This window comes from Osmia bicornis, chromosome 8 (assembly GCF_907164935.1).
Source record: "Osmia bicornis bicornis chromosome 8, iOsmBic2.1, whole genome shotgun sequence".
Taxonomy (NCBI): Eukaryota; Metazoa; Arthropoda; class Insecta; order Hymenoptera; family Megachilidae; genus Osmia; species Osmia bicornis.
In genome coordinates this window covers 8,248,515-8,270,462 of record NC_060223.1, presented here as the reverse complement: position 1 = coordinate 8,270,462, position 21,948 = coordinate 8,248,515, and the positions used below count along the sequence as shown (strand labels likewise).

The following is a 21,948-nucleotide window of genomic DNA, read 5'->3' as shown; positions in this document are numbered from 1 at the left end:
CAAAAAAGATACCACGTATCAAGCGTAAAAAATGACGAACGTGCAAGTTAATCGCAACTATGTCTCTGTTCCTTTTCTACATCTCCCGCGTCCAAATAATTCTAGCAGTGCCTAACTTGCACGTGCCCATGTATACATCAAATGTACAAGTACGTTTGACTGTTTCTTTGGTACATGAAGATACATGTGTACATGTATAATAGTAGACGCATCTATAATAATAGTAGTAACTGTAAAAATAGCAAAAGTAATGATAATAGTAGTAATAATAATAATAATCGTAATAATAGTAATAATAATAATCGATGAATAATTGAATCAGTAGTAGTATGTTGCGATAACTGTAATCGTGTAATAACAGCGTTAATATTAATTGCGTTCAAGCGCTATTAACTAATAGTAATCGGCGAAAATATCTCGTGAAAATATAAAAATTTGTAGAAGGGAAAAAATAAAAGGAAAGGTTTTACAAAAATAGGAAAGTGTTCCACGCGGTAGAAAAAGCCTGTACAACATTGTAATCGGAGAACCGTGCGTGCCTAAGAAATCGGTACAAAACTTGTAAAAATCAATTCGACACGTATCTCCTTACGAGGTATCGCGTCCGTTGCGATACAGATCGTTCGACAACGACGAAAGAATCGACGCGGTAAAGACGGATACTGCGAAAAATAAAAGGAAACAAAACAGGAGAATTGCTTAACAAAAACTTATCGCTACGAATAATACGAACGTCTATGCTTCCACGTGAACCGTACGAGGACGATTAGAAAAGATAAAAAATAAAAGTAAAAAAAAAAAATAATAAATGAGGGAGGAAAAAAAAAATAAAAATCTGTCGCGTCGTATCGTACGCGTAAAGGGGTAGATCGGTGGATGAGCAAGCAACTAGATTACGATTCGGAGAGCTACGTAGGTAGGCGTGCGTTTCGCTTCGATTTCCGCGATTACGTTCGTTAATTTGTCGTCGAACTCGATCGCGAAGCGAGGCTCGAAAACGGCGCGTCACTCGGCACAAGTTTCTCCGCGAAAAATCGCTCCTCAGGATTCCTGGCCGCGATCTCAACCCCGACTTCCTAAACGTTATATACTATACGGGCAACAACAAAAATACTCTCTATTCTACGTCTCGTAAATGATGATAGGATTAACGCGAAGGTTGGATCGCGGCCGCGTATCAGCAACGCGTATCCCGCGTGTCAACGTTCCTTGGATAACGCGCACGGAGAGCTCGCGCGTTTCTTACCGAGTTTTCCAAGCTTTTCGAAGCTTTTCAAAGCGTTTCGCGTCAGGCGTCTCGATGCCCGTCGTCCGCGGAACGTAACGGCAAGCAACGCGTTCGCTGAACGAGTCGAGACTTTTCATCGGTTTGGAAACGGAAGGAAATTCGGTGAAAAGTAACGAATTTCCATTCGTTTGTCTTCAGCGATCGCGACGCGTTCTCCGAAATTCGCTCCCGTCATCTCTCTCATACTATCACTCACTCTCGCGTACGCGCTCTTGCGCTAGAACGTTTGTCAAATGCACCTAATCGCACGGGCGCTAAAACGCAACGCTCCTCTCACACATTTTCTCCAAACTAAGATATTTAGATAAGAATATAACAGCAGTATAAAAAACTTTTCAACACTGAAAAATACAAATCTATCGTAAATGACTACCATTGTTACTCGTTCCCCTTCCCACCCTCCCAACCCCCAACTTTACATCCTTATCTTTCTTTTCTTTTCTTTTTTTTTTTTGTAATTATTCAAACGCGTTACTCGCGCGACATTACATCCCCGCGTAGCCGCGATTCGCCAATTAACCACTTTTCACACCCGTTCTTTTCTCTATTTTCCTCGACCTCCCCTACTGTCGTGTCGCGCAACACTTTATTCCCAATTATATCCCGTACATTTTCTCTTCTCTTTTCGAATCTCTCATAATATATTAGATATTTCGATCATTATTATCAATTATATATTAATATTTCCTATATAAATATAAATATATATGTATACGTATATATTTATATTTATATTTTATATTCATATTCATATTCATATTTATGTATCTATATATATTCTATATAATTGTCGTTATATATTATGCTTTATCACACATATTACAAAGGAGGTGAAGAATCATACCTAATATATTATTTATTATTTTTCTTGTTGTTACTTTTGTTACTGGCGATATCAAACGACAACTCTGTGGCCGAAGTGGTTGAATCGGAATTACTATCGTCGGTTACTTTAGGTGAAACTGATCGCGCGGCACCGTGATAGATGCGTTTCATCGCGTGTACGCGTGCAAAGTGAAGTTTCGCGAGTTCGATCGCGCCTTTTGATTTCTCCGCTTTCTCGCCTGCTCTCTCCCTCTCAACGAATTCTCTCCGAGATCGTGATTATCGCGGATCCGCGAGGAAGAAAAGGGATTTTCGTCGGATATCGTTCGAGAAATGGAGGATCGACGAATTTTGAGCGTTTTCACGTATCAAAATTACGAGTGATATGTCCGCTTCGAGCAAACGCGAAATAATTTTCACTAAAGATCCGTATCGAACCGCGTCCGCGTATCGGAGTCGGTCAAATGAAATTTTCTAATTTAATTTTTCACCTAAGGTTCGCGGGACACGCGATCGCGCCGGTGAGACCGGGGAAAGAAATCGACGAAAAATCGTTGGCGCAGCTTGCCGACGCGGAGGCACGCCAATTTCGAAAGCGACGCGACCGACCAACTCGCCAGCGATGAACGAACATCTCGTCGAAACTTTGTCGCTCCTACTTTCGCCTTCGATTATTACCGTGTTCATGTGTGTGTGTGTCCTCGTATGCGCGTGTGTCGCCGCCAAAGCGATACACCAATGCCGTGCAAGAATTTCGCGAAACGTTACACGAATTCGGAACGATCGTTCTATCAACAACATTTGGTCAAACATTCATACGCGAGGAGAAAATCCGATTATAGTCCCGCGTATAGAACACGCGCATACGAAGTTTGTGTGTAGGTGTCGAGTGTGATGTGTGTTGCACGCGCACGTGGATGCATAAATCGGTACGACCCGCGCCAGAACGCGAAAATCGAGAAAGAAATCTGTTCTAACGCGTATACCGTATAAAACGCGCGAATAACGCCAATAGTAAGATTCAGAGACGCTCCACGATCCGGCGGAGAACTCTGGATTCTTTTAATATATTAGAAAAATTTGTCTAGAAAAATCTTGATTTCGATTCCCGTCCAAATACCTGACGCGTTCTTCAAGTATTGGCATTATGCTATCGTTCCCTCTTTCTCTCTCTCTCTCTCTCTCTCTCTTCCTCTCTCTCCCTCGTTCACGAAATACATATCTATATATTTATATATTTATATATACTTTTTTTTAAATTATCAATTGATTTAGGTGAATTGGTACCTAGTTCAGTTTTACTAGAATCATATCGATTAACGGGGAGAGCCTCGTCTCTGTGCACGAACGAGATCGCGTGTGTACGTATCTGCATCGTGTGTAGCTGTGTGTACGAAATGTGTGTCCACGCGTGAAAGCGTTGCGGACGCATACGTCGTGCTAGTTAACTGCATGTCAATTTTCACCTAGCGTACGAATCGCGGAGATGGTTCGTCGATTTATTTTCTTACTCGCTCGAGTTCGATTCCAAAGTTCCAATTACGTCCTTTTTATATCGTTTTCAAACGAACCGTGTTTTCAGAAACAATCGAGAAACCATCTCCTTTCACCGCCTCGTACCTGTATAATCGTAACGCGCGTCTGTTATCTGCGTTTAATAAATTCAATTCGCGACATATCGACGCGTGTGTTTACGTATACTCCGCGTTATCATTGTTCCTCGTTCACGCGAGACAATGCCGACCGTTGAAAAATTACGCTATCTAATGCTCTTGATTTTCCTCCACACTTTCGATCCTGTCGTTCTGTTCCCTCTTTCTCACCCAGTCACCCTCTCGCGCGCACACACTTTTCCTCGCGAGGAGCCCTTTCGTCCATCGATCGTTCGCTAACTGTCCGATAAAAGATACCGAACCGTGCCACGTTTCTCTTTCATCCTACCACCTTCCTTTCCCTGTTCGTCGTTTAAAGAGCCGAAGGAAAGCAAGATCGTAGCCTCGCGGGAAACGCGGCCGAGTTATCGACACGAATTCTCAAGAACGAAAGGACGAAGGATTGGAACGAAATGCCAATTTCTCCCGCGAGTCTTTATCCGCTTCTTTTTTTTTCCACTCATACGTTCGCTTTCTCTCTTGCGTACATCCGTCCCACGTGCGGTGTCTAGATGTCACCCTATCTACGGTGACGAGTATATACAAAAAGATTACCAAAAAAATAAATATATATATGTATATATAATTATACGCATACGTATGGATTCGTGTGTATTCCATTCTTCGTTTCCAAGATGTACGCAACGTATCAGATCGAGCCATTATCACCTGTTTTTCTTTTATTTTTTTTGTACCGATTTCGTTATCGAACGACAACGTTTGCGGTACGATAGATGCGTGTTGTACGAGTGTGTGTTGTAGATTGTAGACTGTAGACTGTGGGTGTTGGGTATTTTTGGGGTGTGTCGCGAATGCGTACACGCGAGAGCGTGTCGTCAAAGAGACTGGTGGTGCGAGGTTAATCTACGAGCTTACGGTTTCGAATGACGATGAGATGCTGCTACGTATAGAACGATCATCTATTAAGCGGAACACAGAACGCTGCATAGAAATGGCCTTTCCACGCTCGTCGTTTGCATCGTTCGAATAATCGATTACGATTCGCCCGCTCGAAGAGTAAATCGATTGATCGATCGTTCTTCTGTCCGCGAACGACGCGCCAAGGAAATCACCACCGAGAAGATTCTCAGCTAGCTGCTCTCTCGAAGAATAGAAGAATCTGTAATAACGCGCCCCCGTTGAGACGAGATTTTTCATTTGAACTACGTCGATTGCCTCGCTGCACTTGATTATATACATCGAGCGAAGTAATTCGTTAGGATTAAGAAAAACGCGCATCGTGGGCCGCGGTTAAACACGGCTTGTATCGGTACAAGAGGAAACGTTTATGTACAAGAAGAGGGATCCATGCGAGCCTTTTCCCTATACCGATCTAACGTGTTTGCACGAAAAAAAAGAACTTTACTCCTCGCACGCGTTTCGTTTGCTTCGGAATTTTCTACCGGACGTATGAAGAGTAATTACCCTACGACCTCGATCGCCGCGTTTCTTCCCGGACGAGCGAGTTTTCCTTTCTCTTCGCCTTGGAAGAGCGTTAGCTCGAGTATACTTGCGCGACGGAGACGTTCTCGTCTTTCGTTTTTCGAAAAAGGAACGCGGAGGCTTAGATACGCGGAATCGTTTTCTCGCTATCGCCTGGAAAAAAGATTCGCTTTGTACCGCCTTTTCGTTTCTTTCCTTTCCTGAAAACGTGCTAAGATCCGTGTTATTGGGAAAGAATCTGGTACGGTTAAAGCTAGCGAATCCAACTAGAGTCTTTTTCAACGTCTCGCTTCTCTAAACCTCCGATTCCACCGCTCTACTTTCTTTCACACCCTCCCTCTTCTCTTTCTCTCGCGCGCATTCTCACTATCTTACGCACACTCTCTCCCTCTCTCTCTCTTCGTTTTCGCTCTCCCCTCGTTCCCTAATTTTTCGCTACGTTTTGCACTCGAATAAGTTAATTAGTAAAAAATCGTCTGCTTCATCCAAACATTCTGCCTAGGAGCGTGAATCGCGTTGCTCACGCGAAAAACGCACGTGTATAATATATATATAATGTATGTATGTATGTATATATAACGCACCTATGTAACATATTTAATAAGTTCTTAATACCTAAAGACTGTGATACAGAGAATTATCTAATACACAGCGGTTCGAAGCGTGGATGTTTTTTTCATTATCTATTCAACGTTCAATACGAATGATTCGCCTCCCAGTTTCGCGTCCCTATTTTCTTTTCTTTCTATCACTCTCCGCCGCGTTTTTACCATCGTTTTGTCCCGACGATTCGCTCGATTCTATCAACGTTTATAGGTCGCCTCGTCTCGCGCCATTTCGTCCATTCGTCCGATCTTTCGTCGTACTTTCGCGGTGCTGTCAGGTACTCGGTATATCTTTTTCTTTTTTTTTTCTCTTACCGTTTCGATCCGCGTTCGCGCTCGCCTCTTTCGTCCGGCGAAGCCGTGATCCATCGACGAGAAGCCGCGGCTCCGAGCGCGACGAATCGGAGCTTCGATTCTCTCTCTGGATCTTTGCCATCGAGCAGACAAGAGGATCGACGAAAGGAAGGAAATTTTCCATGGCTGGTTATCTCTCTCTCTCGGTCCTTCGGTTTCTCTTCTTCTTACCCTAGCCCGTTCGAACAAAGGACAAACGATCAGGAGAAAGAAGAAAACGAGCCTCTTCTACCGACGCGTTCGACGAGGAAGTTTCCGTTTTCAGTCGACTCGCTCGATCGAAACGAAGAGAGGGAGAGATATTGAGAGGAGAGGAGAGGAAAGAAAAAGAGAGAGAGAGAGAGAGAGAGAAAAAGAGAGTCGAAGAGAAGCGAAGAAATAATCTGCTATGTCGGGTACGAAAGCACCATCTTCGCGATCGATCGACGCGAGAAACTCTCTGTCCACCTTTGCCCGGAACGCTGAGAGAAAAGAGACGAGCGAACGGGGGCAAGCAGAAGAGAAACTCGCGCCTCTCGGTGAAACGTGAAAGATGCGAGCCGCGAACGCGCCAACAACGTGTCTCGAAACGAGAAAATTCGTAATATTCGGTAACTAACGAATGTTCGATCTCGATACAGACGGAATACGTTTACGAAGTGTTAAGTCGACGATAACGGGCGTCCGCTTCTTCCTCTTCCGGCTGGCGGATTCCTTCCTCCGAATGCTTCTTTCCGTGGTTTCCTCCGTGCATTGCTTCGACGAGTCGCATCGGCTGGTAGAACACGGCGGTTGGTTTGTTCGCCGAGTATCCGGTAAACGCGTTCAAGTAGCAGTGGATAGCAGAGTAGAGAAGTAACTGGTAGTAGAATAGTAATGGTGTGGTAGTAGCGATAGAACGGTAATAGTAGAGTATCGATAATAGTGATGGTGGTGGTGGTAATAGAATAGCGGTAGTTACGAAGGATCGAATGGGTAAGTAACGGTGGTGACGGTGGTTCTCGGGGTGGTGTGTTTCGGCAAGGTAAGTAAGCGAGAAGGGGGTGGCTGGGGGGCGGGAGTCGCGGACTGTCGGACGGGTGGAAGAGTGCGGATGAACGGGTGGGTGAGTGGGTGGTGGTGGTTGGGCGAGGAGCGGCGAGCGGTTGTTGGAGGGCCTGGTGGATAAAGGGGAGGTGGTTCGTAGAAGTGGTAGTTAATTAGCTAGGGTTGCGCGATAATTAAGGACAACGCAGCTGGGGTTAACACCAGCGGTAAGGCACGGCTCGAGGCCGATCCGCGCCCTCCTTCACCAGCGGCTTGTGGAATTCCCGACCTGGTCGCGAGTGAATCGTCGCCCAACAGTGCTCGCAATAGTACTGGAAAAAAGAAAAGACGAGGAAATTGGTTGCTCGCGTTCGCGTACCAACGTTTTCGTGCAGCCAAGACGAAGAGGCGGGGAGGAATTTACCTGTAAGCAGGTAACGTTCGCGCAAAAGAACGGTGCGAATTTCCCTCCGCAACGTTGCCCCTGACATTCGTCGCACATCTGATCGTCCAAAACGTACGGCTTCACTTCGACCTGAGCAACGAATAAACGTGTGAGCCGTTGAGAACGCGATTAGAAGGAAGCTCTGACCACTTACCCTTTTGTCTATGTCGCCGTGCTGTAACTGAACGAATCTGGCCGATATGGCAGCTATGTAGCTCTGCTGATTGCTGAACGCGACCCGGCCAGCCCCTTTCGGATATTTCAATTCCGGATCGGTATCGATGCCGGCGTAACACACGCCTCCGTAAAGTCGGTCCATGATCATCGCCAGCTCGACGGCTTTCAACGGTCGCGGAACACCGCCGACGAACACGGTTTTTCGTGGATCCAACGGCATCGACGCGTCCAGCACAAAATCCGCGTCGCTCAATCGCCACGGTCGAATCTGCACCGGTTTGTCTTTAGTCGTCGGCGAGCTTACGCACAGATACAGTTTCTCCTCGTCTTGAATGCACGCGTCGATCAGCTGTTGCACCGATGCTTCGTCCTGCGAATTTTTAAGTAGAATCGTATCAATCCCTCGTTCCGTCTCGCGAAATCACGGGGATTAATCGTGTGTCTGAATTACCTGGAAAAGCAGGAAAGCGTAGCCCTTTGGTGGAAAGTAGGATTTACTCTCCGCCTTGTGCGGCCAATCGACGACCAGCGATCCGAAACGACGGAAACTGGCTTTGATCTCCTCTGGAATATCGTGAAACAGTGTGCGATATTAAAATACCGGATGACATAAAATCGATTCGATCGATCGAAAGGGAAAACGTACCTTCGTCGATGTCCGGTGGCAAACCACCGACGAATACTTTCCTAGAGAAACGTTCCCCGTTTTCGCTGCCCTGACTGTGAGGACTGCTCCGACTCGGCGAGGAGAGCGGCGCTGCTTGAGAGCCGGTTATCCCGCTGCCGACCCCGACGCCAACACCGACACCGACGCCGACGCCGACACCGACTCCAACGCCGACACCGACACCGACACCCACGCCAACGCCGACGCCATCCAACTGACTCGGCGCGTTCGGGTCCTCCAACAGGGTTCCGCTTTGATCCTCCAGACTCGGGAAGAACGGTGATTTGCCTGAAACCATAACACGCCAACGCTCTCGTTATTCCCACTTTCGAGTATTCCTCTTCTTCGCTCGAAAAATTCGCCACGCGATTCGACTCGATGCTCGGCAAAGTGGTTCGATTTCGCGACAAAACATGATAATAAATCGCGATATCGCGCGACAAACACCGCCATCGTTCGTCGAATCGTCTCGATCATCCGCTCCGAAACTCACTGTATCTTCTTCGAATAGGAAATCTCGCTCTTCTGATGAACGTCGCCATTGCCGGCGAATCTTCGGTTACGCGTAATGACAACGAAAGTGAAGAAAACGTGAATTCGTGCAAATGTGATCGTTTGTTTGCAGCTGTCGTTAAGGGAACGCAGAAAACGAGCAAAGCGCGTGCGAGTGTAACGGAGCACTCGCGAATGAACACTGCTGCATTTACGAAACAGTCGAGCGTACCCACTCGGCGCTCGTCTTTTTCTTCCTCGGTTACTCGCGCGAGTCGAGAATCGATATTGTTTCGACAATTTGTCTGGTCGAACGCCTGTTTCGTCCCCCGCGAACGCGGATAACGATCCTTCCGGCGACGAGGAAAATGAAAAAGAGTCGCGTGGGTGGAAAAGCAGAGGGTGCTAGAGGCTGTAACGGGAATCGAGCCATTTACTCGAAATGGATTCGAAGCAAGCTCCATCCAAGATTCGCCCGAGGCTTCGAGGGTTTACGAACCGAGTCCACCATCTATCTACTGTTGCCCTTTCTAGCTACGCCCGAGGAACGAGCAGAAGGAGATTTAATCCCCGCGCCCCCGAAATAGCCGTGCGATAATCTGTTACGCGTATAGGGTGTTGGTATAAAATTTCATCGAAGCGGAGCATGACTGGCACGCATCGTGCTCCTATCGATCCGAACGCGGTTTCAGGCCCTAGGTCTTCCTTTCTCCTAACCCCGAGCCTCGATTTCTCGTTAATCATTCGCTAACCCCGACAGCGCATTCGATCGACCAGGCTAAAAGACCTTTCCTTTTTCCGACACTTTTCCAGGGACTCGTGTTTTATTCTTCTCCGACGATTCCTCCTCGAAGCACGAGCAAATATCGACCTTGTGCAAGCAAAGAATCTCGTTTCCTATTTTATCTTTATCCGGTATCTTTCGGCGAGACTGGCGAACCGGCGCGGTTGTTAGGAACGAGTATCCGCTCGACGCGATACGATTTAAAAGAGGGCGGTTCGGGACGACGCTGGGCATCGCTGGGGTCCAAACTGGTCGAGTTTCGTGAGATACATACTCTCGGGGACGGAGATAAGGGAGAAGGCGAACCGATAGCGCACCCTCCGGACGGGGAAGCACCTCGAGGCTTAACCACGATTCCGTAACTTCTTCGACCCTTTCGAGGAACCAGTTAAAACGGATAAGTCGGTGCATGCGTGATCGCGATAGCTCGGCAAACTGCAGACACGGCACGAGGCGTCGCGACACGAAACGGGAGGGTTCTCGATCGACCGAGACCAGCGGAACGACAGGCTGGTTAAACGAGAAATAATCTGCACGGATGGATCGAGACTTATCGTTTTAAGAAATTATTGAACGCTTTCCCGTTTCACGCGTCTGACTCATAGCTGTTGTTTCTTGCGTCAGCGTTGATATCTTTCGCTCATCCGTTTACAAATCGAAGACTGATCGACGCGATTTCAGAATTAATTCGAAGGCTATATAACTGTCGAGTCTGAGAAATCGGTGACGCGAGCGTTAACCAACAAGGAAAACCGAGTCCTCGCAATTATTCCTAGTGGCTATAAAGTAACGGCCATCGCGCAGAGGTCAATTCTGTCCCGTTATACTCGCAAAATATTCGAACGAAGATCGAAGGAGCCAACGGTATCGCTGTTCGGAAAAGGTGTTTATCTACACGCTGTCTGGTTTGATTTTCCCTTCGGATTTCGTGGAAAACAAGGAAAAACGAGGAAAAGGGAAGTGGAAACGCGACAACACGGGACTGGCAGTCTTTTAGAAAGGCGAAACGTAGCCGAAGCGAGATGAGAGGAGCGGAGATGAGCGGATGAGACGAGTGGAGACGGAAGGAGAAACGGGCTGGTCGTTTCGTCGCTCCGCGACAGATACGGGACATCCTTCTAACACGCGGCTCCAACGCTGCGAGGTTGTTCGGATCAATATTACAGGTAGCTCTACTCCCTGTGCCCGTTCCGCCCTTCCTTCGTTAGCTACGCCGCCATTCCTCGCCCCTCGAGCACACGCGTACATGCACACCGAGACGGTACCTTAACTCGCGTGCACCTGATTCTACCTCCTATGCTTTCAGCTAAGCCGAAATTTTACATCCAACTTTTCTCTACAGCGCGCAAAGTTCACCCTGACACACGCTGCTATCTCTCCGTTAGCTACTCGAATCGTCGAACAGGTAGCTGATAGGGAGTTCGTTATCGATACGATATCGGCGAGTGATCGATAGGGTACAGGGGTTGCCACGCGTTGTCCACTTTGTTCATCGAAAGGTTAAACTGGTAGCAAGCAGTAGCGGAATCTTAGGTTACTTTCGTTACCCGATCGTATCGAAGCTTACGAAACGACCTGTATCCGCGAGAACGCGATCGAAAGAAACCCGCGTGGAAGCAGACCGAGGTGAATGCCCTTTTCCAGTTCCCACCACCGTCTCCATGCTTTACCCCTATTGCCTCGCGCCGCGGCGCCCCCTTACGATAGCCTTCTATTTTCCTAGCGTCCCGACGCCGATGCATCGTAGTATGCCATTCCCTAACCCTCTGTTTCTGCTCTCCGTTGATTTTTCCTCAACCGCAGTCGAAAGCACGTGGATCACGCTATTGCTACACGAAAGCTGATAAAACCTCGGGTATCGAGGAAAATCGCTTGATCTTTTAATCGTCCCGGTAACGCGTAATAAACCGCGATTGCTTTTCCACCGTCGAGGGCGGAGATAAAAATAAAACCGTGGCAGGCTGCTAGGGCAGCTGGATATCGCTCATTTCGGAAAGCTCGAGGGGTCGAGAAACGAACACACGGTCACGCGACTTTTTACAAGCCGTATGTAAATGTCGCCGTAAATCCCAGCTGCAATTTACGCGATAAACGCCATTCCCCACCAGCTTCGCCGATTTTCCATTTCGATACGCGAACGTCTCGTAAATCTCAGCCCCGTCGGCCACCCTGATGTTTCACAGCTAACGACGTCAACTTTGCTCCAATTTCATGGAACTCTTTAAAGTTTAAAGCATCGAAAATTCGTGTACCATCGGCGAAGGGAACGCAACGCGCGGAGACTCGCGTAACGAAAGGAAGGACGGTAGAAAAGCGCGACATCTAATCCAATTTGGAGGGTAAAAGGGGAAAAACCGGTCACGTAGGAAGAGGAGGGTTTGTACTAATAATCGGCCATTGTTGAGGGAATATAATGAATGTTGTCTCATGGACGAGGTTGGCCATTCTTCTTTCATGACGTTCTTCCTGTCCTATAGTCCCCCGTAATCCCCGGCTACGATTTACCCGGTTTCCTTATTCCCAGACCAGATTTCATCTTAGATAAGCTCGAAGGGATTGACTTTTCTGACGAACACCGAAACTGCTCGCGTTCTTTTCAACTCAATTTCACAGTACGCCAGTCAAATTTTTCATCGAGATCATTCGAATACCGGCTCGAATATTCGTTTCACTCTTTACTTTTTAGATGCTCATAGAGCGTTATCTCACCGCTGGAAATACACGCCCACGACTTTTTTTCTCCTCAACGATCGACCTTTTCGATAACTTTACGGTTCGCGTTCGTCGTCGAGTACGAAGAGACTTAGAAAAAAAAGAACTCAGGTTCGTTACCCTCCGATATCTCGCCGAGTATCTCGAGTGTGGAAAAATAGGAAGGTTTTCCCGTTTTTCGGTGCCGTTCACGATTCTGAAGCACGCGAATGCGAAAAGAAAATTATGACAGCGGGAGTCGGTCGAACAGCTGCTTTCTCAAGGCAGTAAAAACGCGATAATTATTATCGGGAAAGAAGGATCGATTAAACGCGGAGAAGAAAAGGAACGAGTCGTTTGAGCGACGCAGAAGATGGAAGAGTAATCGCAAGAAGAGGGTGCTTTTCCCGGATTGCCGGTGATCGCGGTAATCTGTAAGGCAAGAGACGAAGAGAAGGAGGAGAAGAGAGGGATGGTCGAAGCAGCAATTAAAACGTTACTAGAGGCGCGACGCTTTCGCTACCTCTTTTTTTCTCTCTGTCGTCTAGCTCACCACCCCCCGGCGCCCTTCCTTCCTCTCTGCCGACTTCCGTTCGCCAGCGCAACTTATAAAAATTCGTAATTATGGGCTTATTAACGACTTAGAGAATCCAGTAAATTAACGAGCACGCGTCTCAAGAGCCTGGGTCTACGACAGCCCTTCTGCGTCCTCGTTCCGTCGACCTCGACGAGTCGGCTTTCGTCCTCCTCCTCTTCCTCGTCGCCCTTTTCCCGCGATATTCGTCCAACCCCTTAGACCACGATCTACTAACCACCGTGAGAAAAGAGAAAAGAAAAGAAAAGAAAAGTGTCTGCGAAATTGCGCGAGCTTCGCGGTAACGAAGTTGTCATTGCAATGGTCGCGAACCAAAGAATTTCAAGTTTTCAAAATATACTCGACTTTCTCTGGCGCCTTTTTAAACTTGCAATCTCGCTTTGGAGAACTCCCCTTTCTGTTTTTCCATCGACGTCGAACGCGAAAGTGCTCTTGATACGAGACGCGCCCTGTAACGCGTTAAGGCAGGTCTTGAAAACAGGTCTGCCCGGTCCCTCTTCCTCTTCTCATTCTTCTTCTTCTCTGGCTGCTTCGATGGATGAATCGAAGGATGAAAATCGTATGAAACGAGGATCGGATTAGGAATGGCGAAGGGAGAAAGGTTAAAAAGTCGATAAGAAGGTCGAACAAAAGGGATGATCGGTGGGGTAAAAGTAGTTCGCGACGTTCCACGAATTCGCCACGCGAATAAAACCCAGCTGTTAATAATTACCTTTAATCGACTGCCTCCTCTGGCAAACTTCGCTACGAGGCTCGCGGATTTTAATTGGTCAAAGAATCGCTTTTACCGTCCTTGGAGAAACTGGTTAGAGACGAGCAGTTTCAAACGATAATCGTAAGTCTCGGTTGAATGTCGATCGTTCGGCGGATCTTCTCGATCCACCTTTCAACGGACAGGACAACTTTAATTATGCCATTTCTATTCCTTCGACTTTCTAATATGTCGGAACACGCTCGTCTTTCTTTTTATAATATACATCCGATTTTTACGGTTCGTTTGCGATTTTTCGCGATCTACCGCGACAAACTATCCTGTAAAGAGGGAACACGAACGGTGCGAAACTTTGCCAAGGATGCTAGGAATATCTGGGACAAGGAAAATCTCGCGCCTTGGCTTCGATGTGTTTCGCAATGACGTCTAACGTTTCACCGGCAAAAATGACAAGGAATCGAATGCACCTACTCGCGAGAGTTGGTCCACGCGTTCACCGCACGATTATCGTTGAATCGTGCTTCGTTTCTGACGCGATCCACGATTATTTTCGTCTCAGTTCCTTCGATCGATACATTCATCCGGCAAATATTTTTAGCGAGAAAACTTGGAGGCTCGTTGTATCGATTCGTACAACAATAGAGTATCGAGCGAGCTCATTACGGATTAAAAACTGAAGAAGGTTCTGCCGTTATTCACGAAGAACCCGGCCAAAGAGATTTCAGATTCTCGATGAGCCGTCTAATTAATGTACCTATTTTTAGTAGGTCCGCCCTTCCAACCTAATCTGCATGCGCTGAATATGCAAAACGCGACCGCCTTGACCTCTTCCTTCCTGCTTTCCTCGATTCCCCAAAAAATCAAGCAAACGAAAGAATATAACACGAGTCCGGGTATTCGCCGAAGGAAACATGATTAATCCGGACAGAAACGAATACCGTAACTCTGCAGATCAATTGCTACGGGAAATTAAGTTCGCTTCCAGTCTAGAGATTATGCTGCGCTACTTTACCGCCCACGATGTACCGTTACACGTTTTCTTTCTCTTCGCTTCTCTGCTTTCCGTTGCTTCTGTCTCGAGAGCGCGACCACGCCAACGCGACAACACGAACGCAACAATGGCACAATACAATTTACAGCTTGCCTCGAGAATATCGTGAACCATTTCGCGCCATTGATTCGACTGGGAATAGTTCAAATTTTCCCGCGTCGATTGTAATTTTTCCCGATGCTCCAAAATTTGTGGGTGACCTAACAAGGAGAGTATCGGTTCGAAAGAGATAGAAGGAAAGGCGAAACCACGGAGGCATCGCAAGAAGAGGAGACTCTCGATGACGGGGCGGATGAAATTACGGATCTGTTCTTCAGCACCGCAGCCGCGTCCTTCGCGCGTGCCTCTGCTCTTCGACTATCCTCTCCGCGACGAGCTTTCGGTAAAAATGTCAATTAAAACCTTGGAAAAAATCGGCCAATCAATGTTTCCATCGCAACGATCGCGAGCAATCGACGTCGCGAGGTTCTTGTGCAAGCGCAAATTTTAATTAAGCAACGCGAAGGAAGAAAGGACGGAGTAGTTTTCACTCACCGTGCAGTTGCGCGAGCGATTGCAGCGTGCTGGCATTGCAGTTCATGTACCCTGGAACAGAGAAGATGAAAACGATTCGATTAATTGAACTTTTGTATTTATCGGTAAGACCGAGGTTGCACGAAAGCGAGAATCGGCCGAGGGAAGGTGATTTATCGCGTTTGCTTGCAGGATGATCCACGCGCGCGTAACGTTATACACGCGGCACCGGTATTATATCGTAAGGGTGTAAGGGAAAAAGAACAGAGGAGAAAAATCAAACCACTCGCGTGCTGTTCTCGAAGATCGGGTTGCACGGTGTCGTAAGCAGCGACACGAAAGCCTGCTGTACCTACTGGATAACACGCGGTTGCATAATTCGGAAAAAGTTCGCGTTTTAGCCGGATTATCGGACGAAGGAGGCTGGCAATTGCTAACACCGTCGTTTTTCTAATAAATCATTTTTGCACCGATTTAAACATTCAACGAACGACTTGTCGATAGCCCGTGTCGATCGATAACGATCGAATTACGAAGTTCGATCGGCCTCGATCCTTCAGCAGCCTTCGTCCGCTGCAAGGGAAATCGATTGTCTCGGATGATATCGATTCCCGAGACTCGTTACGATATCCGCGACTTTAACAGGTCTGAATTGCGAAACTGACAAACTTGTTAGCACAGTGAGACGCGTAAAGGATAGGCGAGACCGGCTGGTTTTTCGATCACGAAACCGCGCCGTTGCTCAACGTTGCGATACGTTTTGAGCAAGCCGGTGGAGGCGCTCGATCAACTTACAATCGGGTTTAAGTTTAAGAGAAAGTTTGATCCCGACTTATCGTTTACAAGTGTTTCCTTTCTGTTTCGTCGCTTCGCGAGTTGTGGGAGGGCTCCGTTTGTGCGATCGGCCGTCAATCGGATCGAACGGGGACGAGAATATCTACGAGGAGACCAGGGGCTATTCTCGAGTGCGTTTTTCGTTGCTCGACAAATCCTGAGTCCGTTGCTCTCGCGAAACGCTTTCTTCGCTCGTTTACACTCGGCTACGCTCGAATGTATCGAACGGTCGAAGTAACAAAGCAAGCGCTATTCGCGGCCAGACCGCGCCTCGCTGATTTGACCCGTCGACAAATACTTCTCTCCACCCTCCCTCCCTCCATCCCACCCTGTTTCACGCGAATCAGCATTTACTTCGGAAACGAAACTTCTCGTTTCGAGCCACGAAACCACGACGGCTTGACTTTTTGCCAAGCATCGCGGCTCCGCTTGTCTCTCGCAGTCGCTCCGTTTCGATAAAATTTCCAAACGCTTTCTCCTCCGCGGTTTTCTCCGCCGCGACGCGAATGAAAACCGCCTCGCGACCTGTCCGCTTTACCACGCCTTCGTCGGGCCGATCGTTTAACGCCATTCAACCGACGAATACACCGTCGCGCGACGTTGATGCTAGTTCAAGCCGCGATTTCCTGCCGTAACTTTATCGCCTTTCGAAACGGGCAAAGTCGACCATTTGCTCGACTAACCGAGTAATTTTGTGGGAATACGAGTCTCCCGGCCGAGTTTCGCCTATTCGATTAAGCTGGCATCGGTGACATAACGCGAGCGACCATACGGATGTGCATATTAACCCATTTAGCTCCGTTACGCACGGACAATGCACGGTCCGCCTCGTGCACCGTACGGCCGAGTTTGATCGCGCAAACGAACACGGAAGAATCGACGATGCCTCTTGTTCGAAAACTCGAATCCTTCTCTCCGATGCTAACGCGCGAGGGAACTTTCTTCGAAGGCGAGAAGGTCGGAGGCGCGCGATAACCCCAAGGAACAGCAGCAATCACGCGTTAACGCCTGACGAATCGTTTCGATTCAGATATCCTAGTTACAATTCCCGCCAGTTTCAATGCTGCGTCCAACTCGCGCAACCGGAACACGCGCGTCCCGTTAACCGCACAACGAGATTAAACATCCTGTTCCTTCTACGAGGAAACGACTGAAATAAATGGTGGAAACGATACAAGTACTGGCGATCGTCTAGTCGCGAACGTTATACTAACAAAGTAATCTTTCGACGCGAACCGCGACGATAAATTAAACGGATTGAACGCGGCCTGTTCATTGTGGATGCGACAAAAGCTCGTATGCAAAGGAAAAAGAGTTAAACCGTCGATTTACGTGACAAAAGCTTCGTGCTTGTGGTCGTCGTCACCGTTGAACGCGAACGGGTAAAAAACAAGAGAGAGAAAAAGTTGATCGACTGGAATGTTACGCGGAGGAATAAAAAGATAACTCTTCTCGACTTTGCTCGCTGTACTATTCGACTGTTAAGAATAGTCTCGAGCATCGGCGAGAAGCTAACGTCGCAGAGACTAATCCGATTAAGTAGCCGCGAGTAGAGGGAACGAGACTACTTGACAGTTCGAAGGAAGAAGAACATAGAACGTTTCGTGCTCGCGATCCGACCGGCTTCGATATAACCCTTGACCTTGCATCTTAAACACCGCTGACGTACTCCGCTTCGTTATCTCTCTCTCTCCCGCTTGGTTTCCTTCGATCCTGCACAGTCACCAGGCAGTTCAGTCTCTTTTTATGGAAAAAAATGAATTTCCGAAGCAACGAATGGAGAGGAATTTTCATTTGGACGATGAACGAGTACCGCTAGACAATTTCTTATTTTATCGGTATAATTTCGTCGAATTCGAGTAACGGATGGACGTTTCGAGCGATGAAGAGGTACTCTCGAGCGGGTAGAGTGCGATCGTTAGCCGGCAAGCACGACCTTTGCGGCGGGCTACGAAAAAGCGGTGGACGCGAGAGATGCGGGCAATTCGGGGAGCCGGGCTAAATTTAAATGGCCCGGTACTCGACGAGGCGCTTGCACAGCCGTTCCATCCCGTCCCCACAGCCGGCTCCGAGCGGACGTTACCTATACGTGCCGCGTACACGTGCGTCGCGACCGATCAGCTGGCCCGCATGCAAGCTTCCACCACCCTCTTCCTCTTTCACCCATCCCTGCCCCGTCTCTCTCTCTCTCTTCCTGCCCCGTTGTCCCTCGTCGTTTGCCGTTCCGTTTCCGACGTCCCTTCGATACGGAGCTCCACTCGACCACCGCGAATTCATTGGGAAACGGCGCGGCCGCGACCAACGGGATACCAGGATGCGCCGTGGAAACGTTTCGCATCGCGAACGTTCACGGCCGAGTAAACCAACTCGCCGAGTGCACTGCAATTTTCTCCAGTCTGCCGACCACTCGATGCGTTTGCATCCGCGTCTGAGTCGATCGCGACGAGCTTCCGGGCGTAAAGAGGTTCTCCTGAATCGTGTCGACCGGTTTCCGCGTCGACGGACAAAATGCGGAGGCGCCGAATTCGCCGATTAAGAGAGAAACTTGGTGAAACTGTTTAAGGAAGGAAGGACGAAGAGAGATGGCGAGCAAGCGAGGGAGCGAAAACCAGGAGAAAGAGAAAAGGTTGAATCCGGCCGGGCAGAGGGTGGCTGAAACTATGCGATCGATAGTTGAATGCCCTCTAGTTGACATGCGTAGCCCATACCTGCTCTCCTACCCACGCTTTCGATAACTTTTTCCTTTCTATTCCAACCCTGCCGTTATCTCGATCAATCGCGCCTCGATAATTCGCCCCTTTTCCGAAGACGTGTAGAGGAAGATATGTTTCTCCTCGCTATACGATCCACCTGTCCATCTATTTCTTCTTCTGTATCGCTTCCCGTTGCTGTTCGAGTTTTACAGGGAAGAAGCTGGGACAAAATATCGCAGAAAGCGTCCTGTGTTGCGAATTACATCCAATTAGTCGCACGAGTTGGCATTGATCCGAGAAACGGTTCGATAATGCATTCCCGCATTAATTATCGTCACAGTTCCGAGCTATAATTATCCGCGTATCGCGCGAACAAACTGCGCGAGGAAGGAAATCGTTAGCCCATAGAAAATATACTACCAACGAATGAGTATTCGTCGAGCCGATCGTTAATCCGCCTCGATCCGTGTCTAATTTTAATGGTAGCAAACGGCACGCCTCGTGAAAAGGATCCTAAACCCTCCCCGTTCTCGCGAATGGGACAATCAAACATCAGCACGATTGGCAGATTACCCGATCGAGAACTTGAATCGAAAACGCTTTCCTTTGTTAGAGAACTAAACCGATATCTTATCGATGTTTCGCGATAACCAACCGACCGGCCTCGTTCAATGTTTTGCGTTTTTATGAAAATTACGCAACGCGTTAGCATTTTTTTTTCAAAATCCACGTGTTATCGATAAGAAGTCGCGACTTTCTTGCCTCTCTGAAAGGAATTACGTCTGAAGGAGTTTAGTTTTCCCGAAACATTTTCCGCGTAACGTTTTACGCAACGCTGTGTTCGTCCACCGCGAATCATGGCCGTCGTAAAGTCGATGATTTCGCGCGCTGTCACTGTACCGCGGCGTGCACATTAAAACGTACACGCGTTATATAATTGCGCATTGTTGCTTACGTAACGTAGGTGACTGTCGGTTAGGTGAAGGAAGCGCGCGCGATAACGGACACGGTAGGCGTTCAGCGATAAAACAACGCTAAAAAGAGAGCATAGCTAATTTTGTGGAAACGGATCGATCGGACGCGGTGCTCGCCGCCGAAAAATAGTGCACAGCGTGCATAGGGTCGGCAGTTTGCCACTCGGTGCGAATGACCGGCCGAAAAAGAGTGGAGGTGCGGCCGAGGCCGATCGATACGGAGCAACCGTGCCGTGTCAGTAAATTCGGTGTCAAAAACGCATCGATTCGACGAAAAATAGCCGAATCGTTCGATTTATCCGAACGGTCAGCCGCAAAAGGAATGAAACTCTGTCGCATCGAACGAAACGTAGAGGAAAGAAAATGATTTCTCAATTACGCGATAGGATAATAGATGGTGTACAGGCTTGCGACCGTAGGCTAACCGAAACGTTGCAAAGAACAGTCTGGCTGCTGTTGGTATCGTTTTCGAAAGTCGGTCGAGGCTGTTGCGACAAGGGCCCGCTCGTTGAGAAACAACGCAAACGAGGAAGGGGTATTTCGTACGTGTACCTGTGAAGAAGCATGCCAACCAGCTACGAATCGTTCGTTTCGATCGATTCGCGGTGTACATACAACTTTCAACTGTTTCACCGGTCATAGAAACGTTTTACCGCGAGTACGCTACGTTTAGCCGGCGAAATTTGTTGTACCGTGCCGTGCCGTCCCGTCCCGTGCGTTTCCTTTTCCGTTCCCCTAGGATACCGTTCACGGTCGCGCGCTCCGCACGCAACGGACAACCTCGGTACGCTCTTACGTTTTCCTCTACCATCTCCACCATTAACCAGCGGTTTCTTTGCTGTTCCCGGGATTTCTCGCGCGTGCGATAAACAGAGATCAACGAAGAGGCACGAAGGAAAACTTCTATCCCTCGTTCTGCAATTTATAATGAAACGAACGGGTAGGAGGTACGGAAAATGGGAAACGAAAGAGAAGAGAAAAGGTAGCGGAGCGTCGCGTTTACGGATCCCGATAGGCGGATGGAGGAACGGATAGAGGAGGGATAAGTAACCCGGAACGAAACGCGTTTCAGCCTGGTGTGTATATACGAGCAGGGAGAGAAGCTTTTTCCCGCGGGGTAGGGTGGAACGTTGCGCAGGTCAGGCCAGGTCAAGGCACTCTAGCGGCGAACGAAATACAGGGTGGCCTCGAAATCGCGATAGAATCGAGAACGATACGATTCCTCGATAGTAAAAGGAAATCAATGCCATAATATTGCGAAAGCTTCGTCGACGAGGTAAAAACGTGGCAACCTTGAAACTTCTTCGAACTTGTTCCAAGCTATTTCCTCGACACGGATTCCGCGCGATTTTCCTTTCAATTACAATTAAAATGAAATTTCACGGGAATTAGAGAAAGATCAGCGAGTATCGCGAGCCCGGTGTGTCTCGTGGTCCGAGATACGAGATGGGAGCCGGTGAGTTCGCATACTCTGTTCGAGCGGAGCGTGGAACAGGTGCACGGCACCTGACCTACCGAAGAGACCTTTTAAACTTTAAAGGGCCTCTCTTTCACGAGAATTCACGATGGGTTCGGTTCGTTCGAACGTTTCTAACCGATTTTACTTGCGATTACTTATTGTTCGAACAATTTCCTTTTTCTTTTTTTCTTTCATTCTCGTATCGCAAGACGGAGGCATGGAAGAACGAGAAGAAAATACAAACGCGCGAGATCACGTGGCGAGACACGCGTCGACGAACTCTCGGCTCGAGCCGAAAACGGCCAGGCTCCGAGTCGTTGCGTCATCGTGCCGCGGTTCGCCCCGCGAGCGTCCCGCGAAATTCGAGAAAAGCGCTCCGGGTATATATGTACGGTATGTGGGCACCTTTATTGAGAAACGTGTTATTGGTCCATGGGTAGATGTCGGCGCTCGAAGGTGTCTCGGCCGGCGCAGCGCCGTACGCGCGAAACATCTTCCCACCGGGCTCTCTGCTCTCTTCTTCGGCTACGCGGGCCCCTGAGATCCGAGTACGGTCACTCGGCGAACCCGTTGAATCTCGGCGAATCTCGGTGAACTCGGCCGCGATGCTTCGCTCACCGCTTGTCCCGTACTAGCCGCGAACCCTTTTCGCTCCGTTTTGTACTCGTTCCTTCCTTCCTTCTTCCCTT

The 21,948-nt window shown here is 48.4% G+C and overlaps 1 protein-coding gene across 1 annotated transcript in view; it reads right to left on the bottom strand.

The window, feature by feature from the left end:
* Window positions 1–2,041: 2,041 nt before the first annotated feature.
* Window positions 2,042–21,948, bottom strand: part of LOC114873743 (cytoplasmic polyadenylation element-binding protein 2) — a 39,739-nt gene continuing 19,832 nt past the window's right edge. Inside the window, exons 4-9 of the mRNA XM_029182386.2 lie at window positions 15,321–15,371; window positions 8,441–8,749; window positions 8,246–8,358; window positions 7,772–8,164; window positions 7,597–7,707; window positions 2,042–7,504 (exon numbers count right to left, since the gene is read on the bottom strand). Of these exons, the coding sequence (XP_029038219.1) occupies window positions 7,388–7,504; window positions 7,597–7,707; window positions 7,772–8,164; window positions 8,246–8,358; window positions 8,441–8,749; window positions 15,321–15,371 (1,094 nt within the window). The 3' untranslated portion in view covers window positions 2,042–7,387. The remainder of the gene's footprint in view (window positions 7,505–7,596; window positions 7,708–7,771; window positions 8,165–8,245; window positions 8,359–8,440; window positions 8,750–15,320; window positions 15,372–21,948) is intronic.